This window comes from Littorina saxatilis, linkage group LG3 (assembly GCF_037325665.1).
Source record: "Littorina saxatilis isolate snail1 linkage group LG3, US_GU_Lsax_2.0, whole genome shotgun sequence".
NCBI classification, from domain to species: domain Eukaryota; kingdom Metazoa; phylum Mollusca; class Gastropoda; order Littorinimorpha; family Littorinidae; genus Littorina; species Littorina saxatilis.
In genome coordinates, this window is record NC_090247.1 from 15,703,710 (window position 1) to 15,713,709 (window position 10,000).

Genomic DNA, 10,000 nt, shown 5'->3' on the forward strand with positions numbered 1-10,000 from the left:
ACACACAGAGACACATCGTCATAAATACACACTCACACATAAACAAACAGACACACGAACAAGCAAATGGCCTGAGATGTGCAAGTCCGCTTCGCAGTGCTGAAATAGATGCCCACTGTCACTTTGAAGATCGTTGTCCCAAACTGCGATAATGGAACGCTTTGGCGAATAATTCTAATAAAATAATCAGAATTATTGAGAAATAAGTGTCCTCCACATTTGTCTTTACCTTGTTAAAATGTATGCATTTTTTTACGAATTTTGTAGCGTGCCGAAGTAACATGTTCGCATGAAGGAGCTTTTCGCAAACAACCCTTTTTAACACCGTCTAAGTGATTTATGTTCATTTTTGTTATTATGTTACGCTTTGGCGAATAATTCAATTTAAATAATCTTGTTCAGAGATGAATGTCCTACACAACTGTCTTTACCTGGTTGAAAAATATGCATTTTTACGAATTTTGTAGCGTGTCGAAGTGACATGTTCGCCTGCAATCACGACTCGCTTGACCCCTACCCTGTATAACACAGTTTAGGAAAAAGTGAAAAAAGACAACTATTAAATAATATGCACTAATCGTACAGCCAGTAAAATATCCTCCACAAATCTGTCTTTCTTTTTTATGTACCTTATCTGGTTCATATTTTACGACAATTTGAAAATGACAAAAATTACTTGCAACAGTTGGCGCGAATGAGTTGCGTTTCTTTTGCCGGGTACTGTACACTTCTTCCCGTGAAAAAGATTCTGCTCTGGTCAGGCTTTTTATACCATACAAACAAACAGTCTCGGAACATGTTAGTACAAAGAGAGAGCAGTTTTAATTGTTCATATTAATATGACTTTTGAGTACACAGCAACTTTCAGTTAAGTATGCTTGTTATAATTGTGTTGCTTTTTTGTCAGCTCTTCTAATCTTTGCATAATGAGTTCCAACAAGTTACAAGAACACTTTCTAAACGCTATGTATGCTTTGCTTTTTAAATACAAAACTTCACCATTTAATTTTGCACATATATACTTTTTTTTATTTTGTCGACGGGTTTCAGTACATGAACGGTGTGAAAGATGCCCCTGCCAACAAGAAGGGTGGCATACTGGAAACATCAGATGTGTTTAATTTCGTGGCCAACGATGTGGACAATTTAGTCATTCTCTACGAAAAAAATGGTCAGTTCAAAATAACCTACGGTGTGTACGAACCAGGGGGCAGGTGGCACCAAACGTCTGGATTCCAGTTTGACTGCTATAGCAACATCTTCGTTCCGACTGACTACCCTACACAACTATGCGGTATCAAATCCTATTGCTTGTAGTTTCATCTTCTTCTCCGTCTGTCTGTCTGTCCGTACGTCTGTCTTTCTGGCTGTATGTCTGCCTGTCTGTCTGTTTGTCTGTCTGTCTGTCTGTTTGTCTGTCTGTCTGTCTGTCTGTCTGCCTGCCTGCCTGTCTGTCTGCACACACACACACGAACATTTGATTTAGTTTTGTATGTGCGGTCCTTGTATATTGTATTTGTTAGTACATACTATTTTTGTTTTTTTTCAACTGCGTTCATCCTTCTCACAGTCGCTTTGTTGTTTAGATCTCTGAGTAGTAACAAGATGGCAAATATAAACAAGTAGCTCGTATAATGTATCTTGAAATAATCGCCTTTACACAGAAATTGACCTAGAAGAAGACTTTAAAAATCGATCACATGCGCAAACGAGTTACAAGCTTGTCGAACAAATGTCCTCTTCAGGCCAAGGCCTACCGGACGAAGTGAAGGCTTACAGAAACGCCAATGGCTGGACAGAAGATCGCCGGGCCACCATCTTTTACAACGTGTTTACGAACACCGCCATTGTTCAGACGTAAGTTGATAGCCATTCGTTGTCTCTTGGAAAGCATGCTTTTGGTGAACAGTGATCCTATAGAGGTGGTTATGGATTGTGCTTTTGCTGTGTGTTTGTGTGTGTGTGTGTGTGTGTGTGTGTGTGTGTGTATGTGTGTGTGTGTGTGTGACGTGCGTGTGTGTGTGGGTGTGTGTGTATGGTGTGCGAGCGTGCGTGCGTGCGTGCGTGTGTGTGTGTGTGTGTGTGTGGCGTGCGTGTGTGTGTGTATGTGTGTGTGTGTATGGTGTGCGAGCGTGCCTGCGTGCGTGTGTGTGTGTGTGTTGTGTGTGTGTGTGTGTGTATGTGTGTGTGTGTGTGTGTGTGTGTGTGTGTGTGTGTTGACACAAAAGCTATTTTAAGGAGACATGTGACAGTAAATATTAAATTCTTGCGAAAGTTATTTAGATGCTTGTAATAGTTGAAGGAATTAGCCGGTTGTATTGAATGCCTACCCTAGCTGAATAGAATCAGAAATCTGTCTCTGACTCGCTGAAGTCAGAAAACTTAATTTTGGTCATAAAACAACCACTCTAATTTCTGCTGGTTGAGCGCTGAATTCCAGTTCTATCTAAAAAAAATAAATAACTTGATTGAACAAGATATGTTTTTCTATCAAGCCTTAAAATCAAAACTACGGGTCCGCTGTATGAGATTAGTACTCTGATTCTATCAAGCCTACCTGAGATATGCATCTTCAAACGAATAGTTTTCAGAATGCTACCTTCTCTTCCATACTCATATTACGCTTGGTTTTCAGGAATCCATGTTGTGTGGACACAGCGTCAGCAATGCAGACCGTGTGCACTACTGTGGCTCAGCGTTACAAGGCTTCCAAACTGTGCTGGCCCATCGTGGGCGATGGGCTATTCCACGAGTGTGTCACACACAACTCAGAATCCGCTGAAAGCGCCATGAAGGTAATTAGAGAGACATAGCAGCGGTGGTGGGTCGGCGTTGGTGGTGGGTTTCTTCCGTCAGAATTCGGTCACACAAAAAGAATCAAGCGCTGCACAGGGCTAATAAACAGTTTTAGTACAGTCCTGAACAGTTTTTGTCGTAAGGATTTCAAGGCTAGTATTTGCACTTCCGCTGAATCCGCATGCGTACGCCCTTTAACACTTGCGAATCTGTGTTTGGTTTGGGATTGTTGGTTTTTCGTGTCGCTTCAACCTACTTGGCTATTTGGGACCGATTAACATGTAATGTTTGTTGTTCGACACTCATTTTACTTTATTTGTTTCGTTTTTTTAATGCATTTGTTAGATGTCAGACATGTCTACTTGTTAAAGCCTGTGTTACACTGTGCCGAATATCCTTATGAATATGAAAATGTTGTATTCGGCCAAAAAAGAGACGAATGGACAGGAAAAAACAGAGAAAAATCGAAGGCTTACGAATCCTTGCGAATGTCATACGAATGGTTGCGACTGCTTGCGAATGTCTACCGATCATTGCGATTGTATAGGGCGGGGACGTAGCTCAGTCGGTAGCGCGCTGGAGTTGTATCCAGTTGGCCGCTGTCAGCGTGAGTTCGTCCCCACGTTCGGCAAGAGATTTATTTCTCAGAGTCAACTTTGTGTGCAGACTCTCCTCGGTGTCCGAACACCCCCGTGTGTACACGCAAGCACAAGACCAAGTGCGCACGAAAAAGATCCTGTAATCCATGTCAGAGTTCGGTGGGTTATAGAAACACGAAAATACCCAGCATGCTTCCTCCGAAAGCGGCGTATGGCTGCCTAAATGGCGGGGTAAAAACGGTCATACACGTAAAAGCCGTGGAAGTTTCAGTCCATGAACGAACAAACAAACAAACAATTGCGATTGTATACGAATCCATATACGGATATATTACGAACGTTGCGAGTGGCCTTGCGAGTGTTGCGAGTGCTTGCAAACATTTTACGAATTAAACGAGTATGCTTGTTTGTTTGTTTGTTTGTTTGTTTGCTTAACGCCCAGCCGACCACAAAGGGCCATATCAGGGCGGTGCTGCTTTGACATTTAACGTGCGCCACACACAAGACAGAAGTCGCAGCACAGGCTTCATGTCTCACCCAGTCACATTATTCTGACACCGGACCAACCAGTCCGAGCACTAACCCCATAATGCCAGACGCCAGGCGGAGCAGCCACTAGATTGCCAATTTTAAAGTCTTAGGTATGACCCGGCCGGGGTTCGAACCCACGACCTCCCGATCACGGGGCGGACGCCTTACCACTAGGCCAACCGTGCCGGTAAACGAGTATGCAATTCGCATTGTTCGTAATGTTGCTCTTACACTCTGGCGAATTGCCCTTGCGAATATAATTCGCCAATAACTCGTAATGATCGGGACATGGTCGCAAGACATTCGTAAATGTTCTTAACCATTCGCCACCATTCGTCTCTGTTTGCGAACATTAGCAACATGCTCCTAATATTCGCAATGAAGTCATATTCTGAATGTTTCGCAACGTAATCGTAAGTATTCTCAAACCATTCGTAATCATCTATATATATATACGACTTGAGTCTGTCTGTGTGTCTGTCTGTGTGTCTGTTCGCGATGCGCGGCCAAGGTTCTCGATGGATCTGTTTCAAATTTGGTGGCCATATTCAGGTATACCCGGGACACAACCTGGTCGATGAGATATTTCAACACATGCTCTCAGCGCGCAGCGCTGAAGCGATTTTTTTTCTTCTGGATCCACTACCAGTAACTCTTACTTATCTTCTCCAGTGTTTTCAGCGTTCATCTCCCTTCTTTCGTATGGCTTCGAGAAGCAGCTTCGGATATTCCCGTTCCGTTACTATTTTTAGAAGGTCACCGTAGTGTCCAGAACGCTTTCCTTGCATCCGTAAGTTGTCCTCACTGTAAAAGTGCAAAGGTCGAATCAATTAATAGCCACGCGAAAAATACACTGTCATCTATCTCTATATATTTATACAATAGATATATATATATATATGGCTTCTGTGTGCGTGTGTGTGTGTGTGTGTTTGTGTGTGTGTGTGTGTGTGTGTGTGTGTGTTTGTGTGTGTGTGTGGAAAACACCTGTGGAGTTCTGTTTGTGATGTTTTGTCTGGCTGCTTTGCTGTGTCTGTATGTTGTGGCCATCCTCTGAGAAGCCATAACAGTTTTAAAAGGGCTTAGAGATAAGCTCTAAATTTCTCAATCCTGTTTGAGTGGACTTCGCCTCCAAAGGTAATTGTGGTGATTCGGCACTCGGTTACATTCGGCGGCGTCGACAAGGATGGGACTCGACATGATATGATCAGGAATGGCATTATGGCCACTGAATCATTTTCGCGCTGTTCCCATTCCACGAATCTGGGAGGGACCTAAGCTTGGCGGGTCCATGGTTCGGACTTGACGAAGCCGGCGTACGGTGCGCCACTCAAGCCGGGTATTCGGCTCTACTTCTTCCAGGCGAAGCCGGCTACCCGGCGAGGCGGGTATTCATCTAGTCGTAAAGGTATGCGTAGCGCTCGCAAGCATTCGTAAGGATTTTATTCGTGCACATTTTGCCAACATCTTGCGAACGGTTGCGAATTCATCACGAATTTCTCAGGAATGTTTTGACCATTTCTGCCCAATTCATAAAAATGTTGCGAAAGCCTTACGAATGTTTGCGATTGACTGCAATTGCTTGCGAATGTTTTAAAAACAGTAAGAATATTTTGCAAACGTCTTGCAACTAAACGGCGATTTTGATGCGTATGTATTTTCAATGATCGGAACACATTCGCAAGCACTCGCAACCATAAGGCTTCCAATTTTCTATATTATTCATGTCCATGTGTCTATTTTTTGCCGAATACAACATGTTCATATTCGCAAGAATATTCGGCACAATTTAAAGACAGGCATAACGAATGGTTGCGAATGGCTTGCTAGCGCCGCGAATACATTGCGATGATTACAAATGTCTTGCGAGTACTAACGAGTACGTTGCGAAAAAAATACCAATATGACTTCCTTGCGAATATTAGGAGCAAGTTGCTATGTTCAAAACAAGAGACGAATTGTAAGGAATAGTTAAGAACATTTACGAAAGTCTTGCGACCATGTCCCGATCATTGTGAATTATTGGAAAATGCTATTCGCAAGGGCAATTCGGCACAGTGTAAGAATAGCTCTAAGAATCGTTTTCATGCGAAATCAGAAATCAATGATTACTGCGTTGACAATGTAAATGGCTATCTTGATTTAAACGATCTGTCCCAAAACTGGATTAGTCTCACTTATATGCATCTGTTGTTTTGTCCCCGCTTGTAGTACACATATTGCATATCTGTTTCAAGAATAAAAAAACAAGAAAGGTAGGTTGTGGGAACGTTTGTTATTGACAAAACAATACATTCACAGATATTTCGACCCAACGGTCTTTTAAGTGAACAGACAAACAAATATCCACACAAAACGTATCTTGATAGTCATATCAGTTTACGTCCACTTAGGACGTCCACTTAAGTTAGGGCTTCCTGACGAGTGGACGTAAACTGATAGAACTATCAAGATAAGATTTGTGTGAATATTTGTTTGTCTGTTCACTTAAAAGACCGTTGGGTCGAAATATCTGTGAATGTCTTGTTTTGTCAATAACAAACGTTCCAACAACCTACCTTTCTTGTTTTTTTTAATCTGAACTTTGGAACGTTGGCAGTCTCTTTGTTTTTGGATTTATTTTTTATCTCTTTCAAGGACTCATCTTTTATCTCCGTACATTTGTACCTGCTCTTTTGTCCAGCACTGCGTGGAATATGTATGCAGTGGGTTCACAGACATTATAAGATGTTTGATGGGTTGTTGACAGACCAGCTTTTTTGTCGGTCCGAGGGGGAGCATATCGTCTTTTGTTTCATATTTATTGACCAAGGCCGAAGGCCGCGGTCAATAAATATGAAACAAAAGTCGATATGCCCCCCGAGGACCGACAAAAAAGCTGGTCTGTCAACAAACCACCAAACATCGTTTTTGTCATCATTTTGGTAGCGCGAAAATAATTGCATCATCAACAGAGGGAGCCATGAGTTGAAACGCGAGTTTGGTTTTGAAAATACTGTTTTGGGGGCCCCACCACGCTGTTGCAATCACTGAAGGCAGGCGCGAGAGAGAAGGCGCTACACATACAAGTGAAAGCGAGTCAAGGAGATCTGTGTATTAATTTGATGACATGTTGAGACAAGTATGTCAGGTTTGAGGAAGAAAAGTTCTGTAGGTTCCGACTAACTGGATGGTGTGTGAATCCAGCAGTACGCGTCTTCGACTTTGGGCCGACAGCGGCGTTTCATTGCAAAAAATGACCTACATTTTGCATTTGCTTGCGATGGGATTGCCCCGCTGTTTCGAAGAGTTGCTTGTTTGCAGCACTGTCAGCGTTCGTGACATCTCTTAGCAGATATGTGGATTAAACGTGCGACGAATCGAGAGCAAGGGAATAGCAGAAAGCAAAGATGAGTGAGTCGCTTTTCTCTTGTTTTCCCTCTTACCTGTGGGTGGAATATATTTGTGCGTACAGCTGCGATGTGTTTTTATCCCCAGGATTTCAGTTGTGTGGTGTGGTTATTGTTTTGCTCGTTTCTACGATACCCACGCCCAAACCTGACCCCCCCCCGCTCAACCGCCAACCAGACACATCAATGATAAAACGCCCCCCCCCCCCCCCCCGCCCCCATTGCGAATGACCCGCATATCACACACACCCGCCCACCTCTCACCCGCCCACCACACAGATCAATGATCAAACTCGCCCCTCTCCCAATACATACAAAGAGGACGAAAAACTCTGATTTACACTCGTGTAACACTAACAAGAGAGTCTTTAATTGCATGAATGAGATGAGACCATTTTCAGTTTTAACAGAGTTAACAATAAGTTGAATAACATTAACAGTTTTAGCACAGTTATTTACAAAACCAACCACAAAAATGGAAAACTAATTAACACATCATATATAGTCTATGAAAGTTGAAACTCACTTCACATTAGTTGAAACTAAGTTTGTTTTTTGTTTTTTAACTCCATTTGGTAATGGATCATTGCATGGATGTGTGCATATCATTTGCAATTGGAGTTTGAGATGAGAAAGGTTTTTATTTTCTCATGACAAACTGCACATTTGAAAAAGAGCAGTTGTTGAAAATAAAAGGCTGAGCTTGGTTCTGTTGCTGCTGTTGAGAAACAAGGTGAACCGGGGTTGTTGGAGGCAAGTCAAACTCCCCGAAGAGTTCGTCCAGGTCAACCCCTCCAATTTCCTGTGAAATGATGTCATCATCTCTGAAAAACAAAGTCCCGCAAATGATTTGACCGACAGTACTTTATTCAGCAACATGAATGTTTATAGGTACCACAAGATTGAGATGTTTTTCTTATAACAATATGCATTTCTGTTCACAGTTCAGTTCTATTTCTAAGCTGTTATTTGCATTGCTTAAAAAGTTTAACTTAAAACTAAAAGTTTAAATGTTATGGATTTCTTGCACACAATCTGCTCTGCAATCATACTATTCCTATGAGTCATAATTATAGTGCATGGTATTGGTATGGGTATGGTATTGAATACGTTGCTTACCATACATTTGTGTGAAAGAGGGAAAGAGAGGTGAACTTTGTTGAAGAGGCTGGTGGTCTGAAATATTGTATTTTTCAATCTGTTTTAGTGTGTCTGGTTTTAGTGTATTTGATTTGGTTCATTTTTTTTAATCATTTTGGTTTGCTGGTTTTACTTGTATTAGTTGTAAGATTTGATGATTTTACCCATTATTTTATATGATATATTTTTAAGTGTGTGGGGTGTCAATGTGTGTGTGTGTGTATTTGTGTAATTTGCTTTTTGCTTGCTGACTCAGTGACTGTTCCAAGTCAACTTTGGCTTGGTGAGTCATGTTTTACCTGACTAGTAGTGGTTGGTGCTCTGCTGCAGTCAAGGAGGCTGCTCTTGTAGATGGCAAGGATCTGTTGATAGTTTCATGTTAACAATATCTTAGTTACCGCCACAGGATGCAATTTAAGGGTATCATTGCTAACTAAGACTCACAACATACTATATACTGACTTTCACAGTGTTTGTCTGTGTGTGTCTGGGTGTTTATGTTTGTGAGTGTTAAATGTAGGGACACAAATGTGTCTTTTGCCTGCTGAGTCAGTTACTGTATGTTCCTAGTCAACTTTGGCTGTGGTGATTCTATGTTTTACCTGACTGGTAGTGGTAGTTGGTGCTCTGCTACAGTCAAGGAGGCTGCTCTTGTAGATGGCAAGGATCTGTTGATAGTTACATGTTAACAATAAGTTACCGCCACAGGATGCAATTTAAGGGTATCATTGCTAACTAAGACTCACAACATACTATATATACTGACTTTCACAGTGTTTGTCTTTGTGTGTCTGGGTGTTATGTTTGTGAGTGTTAAATGTAGGGACACAAATGTGTCTTTTGCCTGCTGAGTCAGTTACTGTATGTTCCTAGTCAACTTTGGCTGTGGTGATTCTATGTTTTACCTGACTGGTAGTGGTAGTTGGTGCTCTGCTGCAGTCAAGGAGGCTGCTCTTGTAGATGGCAAGGATCTGTTGATAGTTACATGTTAACAATAAGTTTCTGCCACAGGATGCAATTTAAGGTATCTTGCTAACTAGATTTCACAAGATGTGTACATGTGTGTGTTATGCCCACACACATTAAGACTGTAATCAATTGAAACCAAACTGAACAAAAGAAAAGTTACTTTATCATATGTGGAAAGAACAGGACTCTTTTTACCTTGTGTGTAGGTCTGATTCAGCAAACATGTCACCTGGTGCTTCAGAACTTGTGACAGTAGCAGATGGCCTGTAGAAAAAAATTAAGAAGATTATTGCTTTATAATAACTGACTAAGTTTATGTAGTTTTTACAGGTGTTTGAAGTGTGCTTTAGTTTTCATTTTCATAACTTAATTGTCTCATCGCTGGGAAATGTGGGTTGCTTTCCACCCAGTGGAAAGCTAGCAGCAACAGAGTCGCGCTACCCAGGTGTATGACAGTATGTGTGTTTAGGTGTAATCTGCTACTTATGGCAGAACGACCGAGGTCTTTTATGGGCCAACAAAATGTAACTGTCCCTCCCGGCCCGGATTCAAACATGTGACCATACACTGATACAG

The 10,000-nt window shown here is 41.8% G+C and overlaps 2 protein-coding genes across 4 annotated transcripts in view; one reads left to right on the forward strand and one right to left on the reverse strand.

Annotated features, from left to right (window-relative positions):
- The first annotated feature begins 1,023 nt into the window (after positions 1-1,023).
- LOC138961720 (uncharacterized) overlaps positions 1,024-10,000 on the forward strand; it is an 11,267-nt gene continuing 2,290 nt past the window's right edge. The window contains exons 1-4 of the mRNA XM_070333392.1: positions 1,024-1,294; positions 1,746-1,857; positions 2,636-2,795; positions 6,610-6,647. Coding sequence (XP_070189493.1) covers positions 1,054-1,294; positions 1,746-1,857; positions 2,636-2,795; positions 6,610-6,647 — 551 coding nt within the window. The 5' untranslated portion in view covers positions 1,024-1,053. The remainder of the gene's footprint in view (positions 1,295-1,745; positions 1,858-2,635; positions 2,796-6,609; positions 6,648-10,000) is intronic.
- The window catches only part of LOC138961721 (uncharacterized), a 2,839-nt gene continuing 429 nt past the window's right edge, over positions 7,591-10,000 (reverse strand). Inside the window, exons 2-6 of one of the 3 annotated variants that reach the window (XM_070333393.1) lie at positions 9,620-9,688; positions 9,361-9,426; positions 9,058-9,123; positions 8,755-8,817; positions 7,591-8,139 (exon numbers count right to left, since the gene is read on the reverse strand). In XM_070333393.1, coding sequence (XP_070189494.1) covers positions 7,956-8,139; positions 8,755-8,817; positions 9,058-9,123; positions 9,361-9,426; positions 9,620-9,688 — 448 coding nt within the window. In that variant the 3' untranslated portion in view covers positions 7,591-7,955. The remainder of the gene's footprint in view (positions 8,140-8,754; positions 8,818-9,057; positions 9,124-9,360; positions 9,427-9,619; positions 9,689-10,000) is intronic. The other 2 variants (XM_070333395.1, XM_070333394.1) reach the window with 2 other exon arrangements.